Below are 18,912 nucleotides of genomic sequence, written 5' to 3'. Positions count from 1 at the left end.
AACACACGTCTATATTTATCCGTGGCTGTATTTGGCGTGTCATCTGCTCTCTGCTGCTCTATAAATTGAAATGCTGCTAGGACACTCCTAAATAGAGCCAGCGGCTTTCACTAAGTAGTATCAAGGAAGAAAAAAATGGCCGGCATGACGATTTCAACAATTTGGCACTAATTCCCAGCTCCAAAGTAAGAGGAACTTACAGGACCCATATAATCCTTTTTGATCTGCAGTGGAGACCTTGTTCAGATCTTGCTGCAGAGAGGTTTATAACCTCAGCTGTATTAAAGGACTGTTCCAGGAGGATCCCATACATTGCCGACATACATAGATTTTCTGGAGAAAGAGAAAAATTGTCATATAATTCCCTTAAAAAAATTGTCATATAATTCCCTTTATAGGTGCTATTGCACTGCTCATCCTGAGCCTCCTAGTTCTCCCATATATTACACAGTCTACTATGACATTTACACAGGTAGAGAAATAAAAAGTAGGGCGTTGTCTATGAGGGTATGAACTCTGCATACCAGTACAGACTAAGGGCTCATGCGCACGACCGCATCCTTTTTGCAGTCCGCAAATTGCAGGTCCCGTCCGAGTGCATGCCGCCTTTTTTCTTTTTTCACGCTCCACTAGAAATGTCCTATCCTTGTGGATGCGGACAGCCAAAAATGCAGATCTGATGCAGACGAAACATACAGTCGTGTGTATGAGGCCTAATACACCAGGGTCTGGGGAAAGCTGGATGGCACCTATAGCTATTGTAATGGCTGCCATTAACCTCTATGAGGGCAAGATGATTTAGAAACAGCTAGCAGCCAAACAGTGATCTTCCTGGTATACGCCAAGATGAGCAGGCATGTTGGTTCATTAGCGGATAAGCTAGTCGGCACAGGATACATCACACTGCTCGTCTACAAGGGGAAGCATAGAATTGCAAAACGGCCCCCCGTCCAATGCCGACTTGGACAGGACATATCTAAAGTTGGGCTGTCCACCGTCTACATAAGATTGTCGGTCAGACAAGATCTAGGTGGGTAGATATCTCACCCACACTAAAGATCCGTAACGTATATGACCCACTTAGTATGTCGGCATACCAGCCTGCTTGCCATAATGAAGGTTTCCAACATGTTCTAATTCAGCACAAAGACCCCCCTAGTGTACCTACATAGTAACTCTTCAATCAAAGGATACCCCTGTTACCACTTTCTTTAATTCAATGGGGTACTGTGGATGAAGGGGCATTATGGCACAAAGGAAGACAGGGGCACTGTGAGTTGTCAATGTTAGGTCAGCAATGTGGCTTCTACTCTTTTGGGACCTTTATGCATGTAATGGGGGAGGAAGTTGTACCTAACTTTGATCTCATCATGGGGGGGGTATGGACACTTTAGAAGTGGTAACTATGTCCGCTCTACACAAGCCGGTTCTCACCCAGTTGTTGTGTTGGGCCCGGATAGGCTGTTAGGTTCTATAGCTCTGGAGGCAAGACCCCTTACCCTGCTCACGCCTGTGCCTACCGAGAGAGTCACTTGACTTGGCACATTTGACAGTCATTGTTTGTGGTCTCTCCTAATTTGCCTCCCTTTAACCTTTGCTGTGGGTATTCACAGGCTCTCTACGGCATGCAAGGAACCTCTGGTGTCGTATGACTCACAAAAATATGATTACAAAAAATTCTGTTCATCTAAATCCCCAAAGCCAGGGCTGTTTCTCTAATTATCCCGCTGTCGTACTAAGGTCACATAAATACACTGCTAAATTACTGCCTAAAGGAGCCAAAACATACGCCAGGGCTCAGGTTTCATTACTTCCAAAATGGACCATTCACTGTGTTCTTAAGTGTCTCCGTTTTTCTTAATTACCCTGATATCAGGCTCGTCAGTCTTAAATCGGCGAATGGTGGAACAGGTGGGATCGGCAGAGGACTCTTTTAACTACAACTCTTTTATAAATGATAACTTGTTGCCGCCTCTTATGTGAGTGGCCATTTTCTTGGGATAGTCATAGACCGGTAAATATTCCACATGGACATATGGTCCGGGAGGTTGAAGCTGGCTACACACATTAGATGTATAGTGGTCAAACCCACCAGTTTCATCAAGATAGGCTGACTATCTAACGTGTGTCGCATAATAGCAGATGTTGCGAGAGATAAGGATCGAACTGTTAGATTTCAACATGCCCAACCCTTGGGTTGATAGGGTTCCGTCAGAAGTGTCTTGCCACGTCATTGTTCCTTCTCCTCATTCAGAACACTTGCATGTGTACGGGGGCGTGGAGGGGGATACAACTGTTGGTCCACAGATTTCCTATGTTTGTGGTCAGCCTATGATTGATCTCCACCCAGACTTCCAGAACTGCTTTATTGGAGAAAAAGCAATACTATGGGTCTGAAGTAAAACTTCAATAACCAGCTATTGCTACTTTTCTGCACCCCATCAGTCATTGACTAGTGGGACTTGCTGTGCAGGATCTTGTCTTCATAGCCTTGGAGTTGAATTACTAAAAAAATACCACCTCTAGAGGGAGTTGAGGAGCCTACTGCGCACTGTTTATGCAGTGAACTCAATAATAAGACAGTCAGCTCCCCCTAGCATTGGCGTGCCTAGGGTGTTTGGCACCCGGCGCGGGTCCTTTGTCTGGCAGCCCCCCCCCCCTCCCCCAATACTTGACCACATACCTCTTACAACCAGGCCAGGGACATCTCCTGTCCCCCCCCCCCCCCCAATACTTGTCCCTGGCCTGGTTGTAAGAGGTATGTGGTCATCTCCTGTTATGTAGACCTTCTCTTTCCTCTTCTCCTCCGTGAGACCGCCATGACAAATTCTTTCTGCCACATCTCGTCTCTACAGAGTTTGTAACACAGAAACGTTAGATTTCTCAGTTTTTCCATCAACCTTCTCATCCTGGTGTCCCCCCAGTGTCATCCTGCTGCCACTCTCAATACTGTGCCCGTTGTGCCCCTCAATGCTCCAGGTACTATACTGCTGATAAAATTGTGACCCCAGTAGACATAATCGGGGTCATTTATCAAACTGGTGTAAAGTAGAACTGGATTTCCAAAAGAGCTGTCAAATATGAAAGGTGGAATCTGATTGGCTTCTATGGGCAACTAAGCCAGTTCTACTTTACACCAGTTTGATAAATTACCCCAAATGTCCCTATAGTGTCTACAGCAGTTATAATGTCCCCTAGAGACCCCCAGTAATAATAACACCCTCTATTGTGCTCCAGGCAATAATCCCTGTATAGTGTCCACAAAAATAATGGATTTGCCCCTACAGTGCCACTGCAATAGCAACGCCCCCCATGATGCCCCCATATAGTAATTTTCCCCCACACTGCACCCACATAGTAATTCTCCCATAGTAATTTGCCCCACACAGTATTTTGCCCCACATTGCCCCCATATAGTAATTTGCCCCACACTGCCCCCATATAGTAATTTTCCTAACACTGCCCCCATATAGTAATTTGCCCCACACTGCAGTTTCACCCACATTGCGCCATATAGTAATTTGCCCCCACATAGTAATCCCTCCCATAATTATTGCCCCCCACATAGTAATCCCTACCATAATAATTTGCCCCCACCATAATATTTTTCCCCCACATTTCCTCCTGTGTCCCCCAAAGTTGGCACATAAAAAACTAAAAGCTAAATACTCCCCTATGTCCAGGTGCTTGCTCGCAGAGGAAGGCGCGCACACTTCACTGTGCTGCTGCGTCCCGGAAAAGGCGCTCGCGATGATGTCATCGCGCACGCATGCGCCGGGATTTCACTACCGCATAGGCTTCAGGCCTACTAGGCCTGAAGCCTATAGCGGTGATCGGCGGCAGGGCAGGGAACTATGCGCTCCTGTGCCCCGCCGCAGTATGTGGGCGTCAGCGCTCCAGCAATCTGTATTGATGGAAGCGCTCATTGCTTCTGGCACCCCCCTGAGGGACGGCACCTGGGGCGGACCACACACCCCATCCCCCTCCCCCAGGCACGCCACTGCCCCCTAGTGGAGGCACCTAGATTAGTATTGAACTTTCTGTCTGTAAAGGAGATTTGGAGCTCTATAACAGAAAAACAAAAGCTTTGACCCCTGTAAAGATGTATTAAAGAATTAATAGGCACAACATTTTGGACCTATGTAGATGCAGAAGAGGACATTGAATTTAGAGTAATAAATGAGCACATTTGAAATAAGGGGTATTCCGGTTATATGAAGTTATCCCCTATCCACAGGATAGAAATGAATGGATCGGCTTCACGTATGCCCAGCCAGTCCCTGTACTTGTACCCCTTTTTAATGTATGTACTGAATACCATAGCACAAGGCACACTCTGTACCTTATGCTTTAAGAAGATTGCATATTCCTCGAGCATAGGAAAGTGCATACTGGTTCTGCCTACCCCAAGGTAATAGTTTGCCAGACATCCATCTGCCTACGTATCTGATGGGCAGGATTCACCCAGCACATAGCAGAGATGGTTGCTGTTTTATGCCTGTCCTCCTTTAGCTCATGTCCTGCTGCAACCTCCTCACCCTCCCCATACCGAAGGGATAAGCAGAGCTTGCAAGCGTAACCTAACCCCCCTACTCAAAAATACAATTATTCCAAATGGACCCTAAGAGCGCTTCATGCACCATTAAGGGTTATAGAGAGTATGTGGCGGGTGCCAAAAACCTTCCCAGCAAGTAACTTTATCAGCCCGATCCTCTTATAGAGCGTCAGGGGACCTTTTTGCACATCCGATGATTCGTCTTCATGTATATTCGTGATGGGGTGCCATGTTCTTCTCTGATCTGAAGACAGATGTGAGCAGCACAATCCCTCGCCTGTGCTAGGGAGACATTATATAGGCTCTGATGAAGTCATTTTTACTCCGCGGAATTTCTGTGGGCTGATGACAGGCGTTTAATGACGACCAAGGCCATGTGTTTAAAATGAGCGTATAAAATGGACACTGTGTCTTAGGCAATGCTGACAAGCACAGGGCAACTGATACCATTTATATTAAAGGGGAGCTGTCGCCTCTCCTGACATGACTGTTTTAGTGTCCATTCCCACGTCCGCAATTTTGTTCCGCATTTTGCGCAACGGAATTGCGGACCCATTCATTTCTATGGGTCAGCACGATGTGCTGCCTGGATCCGGAATTGCCGATCCGTACTTCCGGGTCCGCAATTCCGTTCCCGAAAAAGAATAGCAATTGCGGACAAGAATAGGCATTTTCTATTAAGTGTCGGCGAAGTGCAGTCCGCAAAATGCGGAACGCACATCGCCGATGTCCATGTTTTGTGGATCCGCAAAACACACACGGACGTGTGAATGGACCCTTACTCCTAATGACATTCTGTAGCATATTTTGTCAGAAACCGGCATTCTGTCATTCCTCTGTTATTCCTCCTGGAAATTGATAAATACATTGACAGGCGTTCCCATTCTCTTTGTCAACAGGGTGTTGTCCTACTGTAAGCACTGATTGGTCAGTGTCAGGCTACATTCACACGTCAGTATTTTTCTATATCCCGAATTTCGGTCTGATTTTTGCGGATCCGTTGTTCCTGAAAATATTTCCGTATGGCATCCGTTTTTTGCGGATTCGCAAAAAACTGAAACATGTCTAAATTTCAATAAGCAAATAAAGTTGTTTGGATTTCTTTGAAAAAATATTGAAAAAAAAAAAAGTTTCTGTGGGCAGGATTTAATTTCCAGGAACGGAATCCGCATAAAACGGATGACATACGTAATGACATACGAATGTCTTCCGTTTTTTGCGGATCCATTGACTTTGTATTGTACCAGGATCCGATTTTTGCGGAAAAGAATAGGACAAGTTTTATATTTTTTCGGACATGCGGAACGGAACAACGGAAACTGACAGCACACATTGTGCTGTCCGATTTTTTTCCGGGACCCATTGAAAATGAATGGGTACAGAACTGGTCTAGATCTGTTCCGCATAAAACCGAACAGATCAGGAAAGAAAAAACGGATGTGTGAATGGACCTTTAGCCTGCGCAGGACGTGCCCCATTTGACATGGAAAATAGTAACACTATTATAAATTCATTTTCAGGAGGAATTACAGAGGAAAAACACAACAAGATTTCACAAGGCAGGAAACTGAGAAGAGAGGCCAGATCAGGATTTTTTCATGTTTAATATAAACCAGAAAACAAAGCATTAGAAGCAAATTTTGTGTTAAAGTGTATCTGTTCGTAGCAGAAGTTTTGATCTTTGGGGGGGGGGGGGGGGTCCGAGGGCTGAAACCACCACCAATTGCTAAAAGAAGGCAATAGAAGGGCTCCCACAGAACGCTCTCCTCGCTCAATAGAGTCTATGAGCCTGTCTCCAGAGAGAGTTCTCTGTGTCAGCCCCTCTTTGTTTTAGTGATAAGTGGGGGGTATCAGCACTTGGACCCCCACCGATATTTCACTATGACATATCAAAGGTTTTTCTTTACAGTAGAGGTAAACATTAAGGGGTTATCCCATGATTAGTAAAAAAAAAAACTGCAGACTGCATGGTGTGCATGACTAAGGCCCCTTGCAGACGAGATTGTCCGGATTATGTCCGGATGCGTTCAGTGAAAAGTGCGTGATTTTGCAAGCAAGTCCATTTAGTTTTGTTTGCAATCGCGTTCAGTTGTTCAGTTTTTTTTGCGCGGGTGCAATGCGATTTAATGCCTTTTTTTACACGCGCGATAAAAAACTGAATGTTTTCAAACAACATCTCTTAGCAACGATCCGTGAAAAACGCATTGCATCCACACTTGCTTGCGGAAGCGATGCGATTTTCACTCAGCCTCATTCACTTCTATGTGGCCAGCGTTGCGTGAAAATCACAGAATATAAAACATGCTGCAATTTTCACGCAACGCAAAAGTGATGCGTGAAAACCAACGCTCATGTACACAGACCCATTAAAACAAATGGGTCCGGATTCCGTGCAGGCGCAATGCGTTCGCATCACACATTGCACCCGCGCGGAATGCTCGCTCGTGTGAAAGGGACCTAAGGCACTTGTGCGTTTCATGGAAATCGCAGCATGTTCTATATTCTGCGATTTTTCACGCAACGCTGGCCCCATAGAAGTGAATGGGGCTGCGTGAAAATCGCATCCGCAAGTAAACCTAATCTGGGCTCGCTCGTCTGTAAGGGGCCTAACTCTTTCTAACAAAGCTAGACCCAGCCCTGTACCTCACATGGATCCAGAGATCTCTCTATTCAGTTCTCCAACTGCTCTACTAGATTCTCTTCAAGCTGACAGACTAGTGGCTGTATCTGTCCTCAGGGGGCATGTCCTTTCGCCTACAGGGAGTGTGTCCTTTCTGCTGCAGCCCTCTCCCTGTAATTATCACAGCTTACTGAGCATGTGCGCCCAGCTCAGTTATGTTACTGATGTGGATGGAAAAATAAGCAAAAGAGCCAACAGCAGGTGGCGCTATACAGATACATTTTATTGAATCAGTGGCTATACTAAATATTGAATTACATGCAGTTACTAAAGCATTCAGACCCAGGTGCTTGTTTGAAAAATGTAGAATATTTTTGAGGGATTTTCTTCATGAAATCTTTTACAGTTTAATTTAGTGTTTTTGAGTTTTATATGCTTTTCTGAATATTTCTCTAATCACTGGAACGCTGTACTTTGCTATCCCTGGCAGTTCCATAGAGAATGAATGAAGTGGCAGCACGCACTGTTCCTTTCATATGGGGCATGTGACACCCCTTTCTTGTGACCGGTGGAGGTCTCGGTAGTCGGACCCCCCCCCCCCCCCCCCCCAGAGATCAGATTATCCCCTATTCTGTGGATAATTTGGCACAACCACTATGGTATTTTCATGAATTATAACTAAACATGGGAAAAAATATCTGCTGCTGAATTATATAGGTAAATGGATATCATTTGTTGTATAATATATAGTTAATAAAATAGAAATATGAATATCCCTAAAATGTCTGCGCCCCTTATAACTACTGGCTGACACTCATGCATAAGCCCTTTGTGTCTTCACTATCATTTCTATTCCTAGTAAAAGATCTGATAAAAAATGTATTTTTATTTTTTTTTAAATCAGAGACAAGTAATGGAAGTGAAGGACGCAGCGACAAGGTGAAAAATGCCGAGCGCAACCAGTCTAATTTATTACCTGGTGAGTATACGTAGATTTTGTGATAACGTAATCAATAAAAAAAAAAGGTCCAATAATAAAGATAATATATCCAGTAAACTGATCTAAAGCAGGGATGCTCCACCTGCGGCCTTCCAGCTGGTGCAAAGCTACAACTCCATCACTGAAACTTTGAAATATCTAGGAGAGGATTGTATATGTACAGGTCCTTCTCAAAAAATTAGCATATTGTGATAAAGTCAACCTTCAAATAATGATGTTCAGTTATGCACTCAATACTTGGTCGGGAATCCTTTTGCAGAAATGACTGCTTCAATGCGGCGTGGCATGGAGGCAATCAGCCTGTGGCGCTGCTGAGGTGTTATGGAGGCCCAGGATGCTTCGATAGCGGCCTTAAGCTCATCCAGAGTGTTGGGTCTTGCGTCTCTCAACTTTCTCTTCCCAATATCCCACAGATTCTCTATGGGGTTCAGGTCAGGAGAGTTGGCAGGCCAATTGAGAACAGTAATACCATGGTCAGTAAACCATTTACCAGTGGTTTTGGCACTGTGAGCAGGTGCCAGGTCGTGCTGAAAAATGAAATCTTCATCTCCATAAAGCTTTTCAGCAGATGGAAGCATGAAGTGCTCCAAAATCTCCTGATAGCTAGCTGCATTGACCCTGCCCTTGATAAAACACAGTGGACCAACACCAGCAGCTGACATGGCACCCCAGACCATCACTGACTGTGGGTACTTGACACTAGACTTCAGGCATTTTGGCATTTCCCTCTCCCCAGTCTTCCTCCAGACTCTGGCACCTTGATTTCCGAATGACATGCAAAATTTGCTTTCATCCGAAAAAAGTACTTTGGACCACTGAGCAACAGTCCAGTGCTGCTTCTCTGTAGCCCAGGTCAGGCGCTTCTGCCGCTGTTTCTGGGGAATGCGGCACCTGTAGCCCATTTCCTGCACACGCCTGTACACGATGGCTCTGGATGTTTCTACTCCAGACTCAGTCCACTGCTTCCGCAGGTCCCCCAAGGTCTGGAATCGGTCCTTCTCCACAATCTTCCTCAGGGTCCGGTCACCTCTTCTCGTTGTGCAGCGTTTTCTGACACACTTTTTCCTTCCCACAGACTTCCCACTGAGGTGCCTTGATACAGCACTCTGGGAACAGCCTATTCGTTCAGAAATTTCTTTCTGTGTCTTACCCTCTTGCTTGAGGGTGTCAATGATGGCCTTCTGGACAGCAGTCAGGTCGGCAGTCTTACCCATGATTGCGGTTTTGAGTAATGAACCAGGCTGGGAGTTTTTAAAAGCCTCAGGAATCTTTTGCAGGTGTTTAGAGTTAATTAGTTGATTCAGATGATTAGGTTAATAGCTTGTTTAGAGAACCTTTTCATGATATGCTAATTTTTTGAGATAGGAATTTTGGGTTTTCATGAGCTGTATGCCAAAATCATCAATATTAAAACAATAAAAGGCTTGAACTACTTCAGTTGGTGTGTAATGAATCTAAAATATATGAAAGTCTAATGTTTATCAGTACATTACAGAAAATAATGAACTTTATCACAATATGCTAATTTTTTGAGAAGGACCTGTATGTCACTGAAATAGTAAATTGCTTCTTAAAAAAATAACCTTTAAAGGGGTTGTCCAGGTTTAGAGCTGAACCTGGACAGCCCTCCATTTTCACCCCAGCAGCCCCCCTGACATGAGCATCGGAGCAGTTCATGCTCCGATGCTCTCCTTTGCCCTGCGCTAAATCGCGCAGGGCAAATGCATTTTTCAGAGTTCCGGTGACGTACCGGGGCTCTCCATGGGGCTGACAGGAACCCCGGTGACGTCACCGGCACTGATGGGCGGGATTTGGCTCTGCCCTAGCCAGTAAAACGGCTAGGGCAGAGCTAAAGCCCGCCCCTCAGAGCCGGTGACGTCACCGAACACACTGCTGGGCGGAAGTTACCGCCCGGCAGTGTGTTATTAAAAACAAAAGAGCCCGTGCCCTGCGCGATCTAGCGCAGGGCACTGGAGCGCATCGGAGCATGAGATGCTCCGATGCTAGGCTCAGGGGGGCTGCCGGGGTGAAAATAAGGGTATGTCCGGGTTCAGCTCTGAACCCGGACAACCCCTTTAATTGTATTTTTTAAATCCCACATGAAACGAACAAACAATAAATGTGGATATTCTATATATATGGACTTAGGACTAATCCAACAAAGGTAGGTATTAATACTTTTCCCACATTAGTGGTTACTCACGATACAGTTGACCTCCATGAGTAGGGTCCAAAAGGATCTGTTATTCTCTCCTGAAGATAAACTAAAGTAGATAGATGTTGTGCTGTTACTTTATGCTTTCTTGTTCATCCAGGAGAGAAGGAGTAGAAACTGCTCTTAGGCAGTTGGGGAACTGTCCCTGATGATCTACGCTTTCCCTGCCCAAACACAGAGTGGTCGCTCCGAAAGGGGCTGCCCCGCTTATTGGTGGCTGTGCCCTGTTGTGCTGATCCCTTCCTGATATTACCCCAAATACAAAAAACACTGCCTCAGTGGAGAAATATATTGCGTATCGATGCCAGACAGTCCTGTGTAGGGAATCCAGATCTCAGTCACAGCGGAGGTAAACGTTGAAAAGAGGTATTGAAAAAAAGATACCAGTCCCATCATTTAAAGGGGTTCTGCAGTTTGTTTAAACTTACGATCACGATCTATCCTCTGGACAGATCCTTAGCATCTGATTGGCGGGGGTCCGACACCCGGGACCCCCACCGATCAGCTGTTTGAGAAGGCAGCAGCGCTCCAGAAGCGCCGCGGCCTTCTCACTGTTTACCGCTGGCCCAGTGACGTCACGACTAGTATCAGCTAGCATGGGCAGGGCTAAGCTCCATTCAAGGGAACAGAGCTTAGCCCCGCCCAGCCCCTAATTTATTGTTTTTCGTTTCATGTGGGATTTTAAAAATACTATTAAAGGTTACTTTTTAAGGGGCAATTTACTATTTCAGTGACATAAAAGTACAACTACCAGCATGTCCAGACAGCCTACAGCAGGGCATGATAGGAGTTTTACAACAGCTGGAGGGCCGCAGGTTGAGCATCCCTGATCTAAAGCACTAGTGTTGAGCGAACTTGTGTTTTAAGTTTGGCGTCTAAAGTTCGGGTTATCGAAGAATCGCGTTATCGATTTCGCTACCACTGACCATAACGGAATTTAGAATCCATAACGCGATTCTTCGATAACCCGAACTTCAGACGCCAAACTTAAAACACAATTTCGCTCAACAGTTTCCAGCACAGAATTATGATACAGTATGGAGTTTCACTAGACCAGAGATAAGCAAGGTCCCTTTAGTATTCCCCCTGCACATTGGCATCTCTGGCCAGGCTTTGTGCAAGGAACTATGGTATAGATCTCTTCAGGTGAAGAGGGTTGTCCATCAGTTCCCTGGCCAGGGGTGTCCTGTTTCATGGGGGTGCAACCTATCAAAAAGGGGTAGCATATCTGTTTTATATGGTATGATGGAATGAAAACCCCTTTAAAGGGGACCGTCATTGGAATTTAGGCCCCCAAACTACCACCAGCCTGACAATGACAATTTAACAATTGGGCCCTTTCATCTTCTGAGCAATTGGGCATAAGTCCGAAAAAGACTTGTTTGATTGCTATATTCTTATGCATGTCAGGAGTCATGGGGGAGGAGCCCCTCCTTGGAAGAGTCATGCTGGTGAGTTCCCATCCTGGCTTGATTGATGTCCTACAGGCCAGGTATGTCATCACAAGCCACCTCCAGCAGCATCCAGTACATATAAAGTGAAACAAAGTGCTTCATGTTTGCACTGCACATGCGCTCAGATCCTGCTGGAGGTAGGTTGAGATGATGTACCTGGCCTGAGGGACATAAATCTAGCCAGGAGTGGGACTGAACTTTTTCAAAGAGTCCTCGCCCTCGACTCCTTACATGCATTAGAATACAGCAGTCAAACTGCTTTTTCTGACAGAAGATCCTGGCTTAAATCCCCATGACAGGTTCCCTTTAAATGGTAAGAATGTGGCTGCCTTCTGCCACCACTAGGGGAAGCTCACCACAAATGGATTTATACAACTTGTATTGAATTTAAAGGGAGTCTGTCACCAGCATTTCACTTTTTTAATCTTTCCCACGGCTCTCTAGCATGCTTACAGTCAATCAAAACGTTACCTCTGGCATCTTTCCTGCTGGTATAAATCCATCAAAAACGATCTTTATAAGATATGCAAATGAGGGATCGCAAGTGCCCAGGGGCGGCGTTACTCTCTTAGGTGCCCAGCCTTTTCATTGCGTACCCCCGCCCCTTCCTACCCTCCGCCCGCCCGCCCATCCTTTCCCTCTGACCGCCTTTCTCATAGCTTGTTATTCCGCCAATATCCCGCGCCTGCGCACTCATTCCTTTGGCCGGCGCATGCGCACTGCGATGCCCATTCCTTGTACGGCATCACAGTAACTATTTCGCATGCGCCGGCTAACGACGCGAAATTTCAACAAAGGAGGCGGTCCATCGGCGCATGCGCATTAATTACTGTGATGCCGTACAAGGAATGGGCATCGCAGTGCGCATGCGCCGGCCGACAGACGGAGTGCGCAGGCGCGGGATATCGGCGGAATAACAAGCTATGAGAAAGGCGGTCAGAGGGAAAGGATGGGCGGGCGGAGGGTAGGAAGGGGCGGGGGGACGCAATGAAAAGGCTGGGCAAGCAGGGCACCTAAGAGAGTAACACCGCTCCTGGGCACTTGCGAGCCCTCATTTGCATATCTTATAAAGATCGTTTTTGATGGATTTATAACAGCAGGAAAGATGCCAGACGTAACGTTTTGATTAACTGTAAGCATGCTAGGGAGCTGTGGGAAGGGTTAAAAAAGTGAAATGCTGGTGACAGACTCCCTTTAATGGGTGCTGTATAAATCTGTATGCAGTGAGCTCCCCCTAGTGTCAACCTTAGACAAGCACTGTCACTGGCATCACAGCAGGATGCATCCAGAGATTTCTAGTTAATGCTCTGTGAATAAAACCATCTAAATGGCTCCCACAGCATAGGTTTCCATTGCCCATATAGTGCTGTGGTATAATCTTTGGTAAAGTAATATCATTTTTCAAAGCCACAGCAGCTAAGCACAATATCAATTTATATGAGGAAAATGCTTGTTGAGTATACGGCTCTTCTAGGGTAAATTTATACTCCATCATCTAGTGACGTGACGGCAGCTTTCTTTAGATATCTTAGTGGTTGTCACTGAGCCTTTTTAAAACTGCATTGTCTTCCAGGGGAATTTTATGTGTCCAGGCACTCTAACCTCTCTGAAACTCATGTGGTTTTTCACCTCTGTGTGGACGATAATGTAAGAAGCGGCAATATAACCGCCCGCGATCCAGCAATTATGGGCTTGAGAAACATCCTGAAGGTGTGCTGTACCCACGATATCACTACTATCAATATCCCTCTGCTCCTTGTCCATGAAATGTCTGAGGTAAGGGCAAGGGCGTATGTACCAGATAGGCTGGAGCTATACCTTCTATCCATACACCTGTGGCTTTACAGCCCTGCCCTTCACACCGCGTGACTGGGTAAACGTACACCATGAGGGGGCCTCATGATCGCTATGAAGCCTCCTCATTTCTATGTACACCTCTGAGTATGTGCACATCTACTTCTCACAGGTTCTATTATACTTTCACTAGAAGCAGAGACTATGGCATTGTGTCTGTGCTTCCATCGCTACACCTGTCCGCAGGTCATGTAAGCTATTGCAGCTCAGCCCCATTCACTTGAATAGAGCTCAATTGTAATACATGACACAACCCAAGCAGAAGTGTGGCTCTGTATCTGAAAGAAAGCAGCCATGTCTGTATGCAGCGATCTCCTCCACAGTATGGGGAGGAGCAATCGCTAATGCCATTGCTCTTTCCCGTAAAGACTCGTCGTTTGCTGGCAGAAGAGCGTGTTTAGTCAACACAAGCTGCTGCCAGCAAACAAAGATTTAGTTGCTACAAAAACTATTCAATTACCCAACCAACAAGCGTTTCGCTCATTCATCTGGTAACAAGCGTTCCTACGAATGCTTGTTAGCGATTATCTGGTGAGTTCTTGGGCCTTGTAAAGGGCCCTTGAGACATAAGTTTGTTAGGAGATCCCAAAGATCTAATGTATATGTCCTGCTTAGATGGGTTTTTCAGAACCTTGCCTTATCTTTAGATAAAAAGACAATAGTATCATAAATGGCACATGGTAAGCGGGGTGTCATGATCAGTGTGGGGGAAAAACTCCACACTAAACACAGGAGGGAAGGGGAACAGTAACTGGGACTGGAAACTAGGGAAGAAACTGGTCACCTCCTAAACAACCCTAATCCGGGCCCTAACTATCAATATGAATAGACCTTGAAGGTAGGAATATTCATATGCAGGATACCTAGGCCCTTATATCCCTATAAGGCCCCGGAATGAGGTTAGGACCAGAGACAACCTATTCCTCCCCAGATGGACGAATGGAAGTCTCTGTCTCAGGCCCAGCTACAAACAACAGGGAATATAACACAAAACAATAAGAACAGACAAGACTTATCTGAAAGTAGAAAACTGGCATCTCCAGAAGCACCACAAAGTTCAACCGACCAGCTAATTAGAAGCTAGGAAGAAAATCTGTAAACTGCACCTCCCAAGAGTGAGAAGCTGCTACTTATGGGAAAGGTAGTTTACCAACAAGCAAAAACCTGAAGCAAGTGGTGTGGCATTTACCAAAACACAGACACAATAAGATACACAGTGAACTTGTCAATTTAACCCAGGAGTTGCCAGTCTCTCCGATCTCCTGGTACCTGCCTTGAGAACGTCTGTGACACAGGGATCCTGTTGCAGATTTTATTTAGGAGCCCAGGAGCATTGAAGGGGTTTTGCAGCGTAGGCACGTTCGCATCTGCAGCAAGAGGATCAGGCACAAATGCCAGCTGTCGGCCAGACCAAAAAGTTCGGCATGCAACGGCTTTTAGTCAGCCGAAACCTGACACTCCATTATTGTCAATAGGGTTCTGGCGGTGATCTGGAGAATTCCGGATCCAGGGAAATCTGGCAGGCTGTTCTCTGCTGGAACAGTATGGCGGAAACGTTCACTGGAGATGTGAACGTGGCCTTAATGATATTGATGCCCCAAGATAAGTCATCAATATCAGATCGGTAGGAGTCAGACAATCAGCATGCCCACAGATCAGCTGTTCCTTGCAGCTTCCAGAACCAGAAGCAACACTTTGAACAGAGTCAGAAGCAAAGGGCCATTTAAAGAGTATTGGCCTTGCAGCTCAGTTCCCATCCAAGTGAATTGTGGTATCAACCCAGCACAGCTGCTATACTTTGATCTGAGCTCTGCTTCTGACTTAATTTAAAGTGTTAGTTCCAGGGCCGGTGGATGCAGGGAACAGCTGATTGGTTGAAGTGCCCCTGTCGCACCTTCACTGATCTGATATTGATGGCCTATCCTGAGAATAGGTCATCAATGTGATTAACCTGGAAAACCCCTTTAAAGAGTCTCTCTTAACATGATAAATCCTATTAAACCAGTATGCCTGGTTTAATAGGATTAATCATGCTGATTAAAACAATACCTTTCTTTCGTCTGTGTGTTAAACAGCTGCAAATGAGTACATTGAAGAACCTTACCATGTTGAAAATAGAGGTTTTCTATGCTTAGAAAGCTAAAACATTACTGGTTTATTCACAGGCACAATATAAATACGACAGTAATATGTATTAGCCTTCTAAGTATAGTTAGATAGTTAATACAGTTGAAAAAAGACATACGTTCAGTTCAACAAAGGGATAGGTGGGAGTGTGAATTTTAGAAAAGGGGAGTGAGATCCAGGTTTCTACACATTTTCATAGGCATTAATGTTATTTACTTTTAATAATTTATCTAAGCCCTTTTTTAAACTACCCACCGTTCCTGTTGTGACCACGTCCTAAGGTAGACTATTGAACAGATTTACAGTTCTTACAGTAAAGAAGCTTTGACGCCTCTGAAGATTGAACTTTTTCTTCTCCAGACTGGGGAGTTACCCCCTTGCCTTTTGAGGGGATTTTACATGGAACAGCTTTTCACCATTTTATTTGTACAGTCCAACCCAGCGGTGCTGGGTTGATGCCACAGTTCACTTGGCTGGGAGATGAGCTGCATTGCCACTACTCTTTGAATGGCACTTTGCTTCTGACTCTGTTCAAAGTGTTGCTTCTGGTTCTAGAAGCTGCAAGGAACCGCTGATCTGTGAGCATGCTGATTGTCTGACCCCCACCGATCTGATTTGTATAGGTTAATCATGTCCCCCGTCTCTTCTCAAGACTAAATAAATGTACTTCTTTTAATCTTTCCTCATAACTAAGACCCTTGTCAGATTAGTTGCTCTGCTTTGTACTCTTCCAGCTCCAGTGTATCCTTTCTATGTATTGGTGCCCAGAACTAAACCACATATTCCAGATAAGACTGTAGCCTGGAGGTAAGTTGTCAGCCTTGCATGTAGATGTCCGAGGTTCAAATCACAGGAGAGACCTCTAGATTTTCTTTAGTAATTTTTTTTTTTAGTTTGTTTTTTTCTCCCTCATTTAAGCCATAATAAAAAGTATTACTATATTGAGAATAAAGATTTTCTATATTAGTAGACTAATACATATTATTGTTGTCTTTATAATCATATATTGTGCCTAAATCGGCAATGTGTTTTTCGCTTTCTAAGCATAGAAAACCTCTATTCTCAATATAGTAAAGCTATAGCCTTTTATTTTGGGTTAAATGAGGGAGAATAAAAATGAAGAAAAAATGAAGAAAAAAATGAAGTCTCTCCTGGGATTTGAAACTGGGACATCTACATGCAAGGCTGACCACTTACCTCCAGGTTAAAAGGTTATAGTATTGAGAAGAGTGTTTTTCTATACTTGGAAAGCTAATGCACATTACTGGTATCTTTATAATTATATATTATGCCTGTGAATAAAAAATGTTTTAGCTTTCTAAGTATAGAAAGCCTCTATTCTCAACATGATAAAGCTATAGTAAATAGTGTATATGATATAAACATGCTAGAACACAGCTCTGACCTCAGCATGCTGATGTCTAGCCATGTCAATCAAGGGGAGACGGAGTGTGCAGAGCACAGGGGTGTTAAAAAAAAAAAACTGTGCTCCAAGGATTCAGGCCCGCCCCCTCCCCTGGTTCTCTAACATGTGCATTTGCGTATGAATAAAAACAGAGATTTCTGCAGCTGTTTAACATACAGGCAAAAGAAAGGCATCATTTTAATCTGAACGATCAACCCCACCAGGCATTATACCTGGTTTAATAGGGTTGATCATGCTGACAGAGGCTATTTAAATGGAACCTGTCACCGGGATTTTGGGTATAGAGCTGAGGACATGGGTTACTAGATGGCCGCTAACACATCTGCAATACCCAGTCCCCATAGCTCTGTGTTCTTTTATTGTGGGAAAAAAACGATTTGATACATATGCAAATTAACTTGAGATGAGTTCTGTACATGACTCATCTCAGAGACAGGACTCATCTCAGGTTAATTTGCATATGTAGCAAATCTTTTTTTACACAATAAAAGCACACATAGCTATGGGGACTGGGTATTGCAGATGTGCTAGCGGCCATCTAGCAACCCATGTCCTCAGCTCTATACACAAAATCCCGGTAACAGGTTCCCTTTAAGTTATGCCTCTGGACAGGAGATATGTTTTCTTGCTGTCATAACTTTCTTTAAAGGCATTTTCTAATCATCGATAAATGTAGGAAAAGTCTCTAGTGATGGCACTGCTATCATGTATCTAAGACAATGTCATCTGTAATCGGCTCCTGTTCTTAGCTGTCTCCTCGTGCAGTTCATTTCAAACATGTAAACGAAGATAAGAAATCAGAGACTGCATTCAGCAGCATCTTCAACGATCTTCACCTTTTATTGCATAAAAGGGATACAGGGGGTGGGGGCGGACATTCACCAGACAAGCATATGCAAGTAAGCAGCAACGGCCGTTTCGCAATCGCACTCCACTCTTCTCCTACTCTTTTATGTCCACCCACAGAATCATCTTAGAAACCATGTACACATCCGGCAGTGGACATATACAGACATTACAAATAGGGTTGAGTGAACCCGAATCCGGACTTTTTCACAAAAGTTTGGGTTCGGTGTTCGGGTGATTTTATTATTTTCCATTATAACATGGTTATAACGGAAAATAATAGCATTCTTAAGACAGAATGCTAATTAAAATGGCCATTGAGGGGTTAAAAATAATTTAAAAAAAAACTCACCTCATCCAGTTGATCGCGCAGCCGGTATCCTCTTCTTTCTTCTTTATGCGGGACCTGCGATGACATCACCGCGCTCCCCACAGGTCCTTCTAACTTCATTCAGCAGGACCTGCGATGACCTCACCACGTGGTGAGCGCAGTGATGTCATCACAGGTCCTTTTGCAGGTCTTGCATAAAGAAGAAAGAAGAGGATACCGGTTGCGTGATCAAGTGGATAAGGTGAGTTTTTTTTTAAATTATTATTTTTAACCCCTCAATGGACATTTTATTTAGCATTCTGTCTTAACCATGTTATAACGGAAAATAATAAAGCGAAATTCAGGTCCCTATTGACTTTAATGGGCTCCGGGTTCGGGGTCAAGTTCGGGTCCCCGAACCCAAACTTTGACCTGAAGTTCAGGGCGAACCCGAACTCCCACGGGTTCGCTCATCCCTAATTACAAACCCACAACCAAATACACA

General features: G+C 44.7%; 1 protein-coding gene across 1 annotated transcript in view; it reads left to right on the top strand.

Annotated features, from left to right (window-relative positions):
• C2H12orf4 (chromosome 2 C12orf4 homolog) overlaps positions 1 to 18,912 on the top strand; it is a 78,760-nt gene that overhangs the window by 40,947 nt on the left and 18,901 nt on the right. The window contains exons 10-11 of the mRNA XM_044277951.1: positions 8,080 to 8,154; positions 13,418 to 13,620. Of these exons, the coding sequence (XP_044133886.1) occupies positions 8,080 to 8,154; positions 13,418 to 13,620 (278 nt within the window). The remainder of the gene's footprint in view (positions 1 to 8,079; positions 8,155 to 13,417; positions 13,621 to 18,912) is intronic.

The sequence above is a fragment of the Bufo gargarizans genome, chromosome 2, assembly GCF_014858855.1.
Source record: "Bufo gargarizans isolate SCDJY-AF-19 chromosome 2, ASM1485885v1, whole genome shotgun sequence".
NCBI classification, from domain to species: Eukaryota; Metazoa; Chordata; class Amphibia; order Anura; family Bufonidae; genus Bufo; species Bufo gargarizans.
The sequence above is the reverse complement of the archived record's forward strand: the minus strand, read 5'-3'. Positions and strand labels throughout refer to the sequence as shown.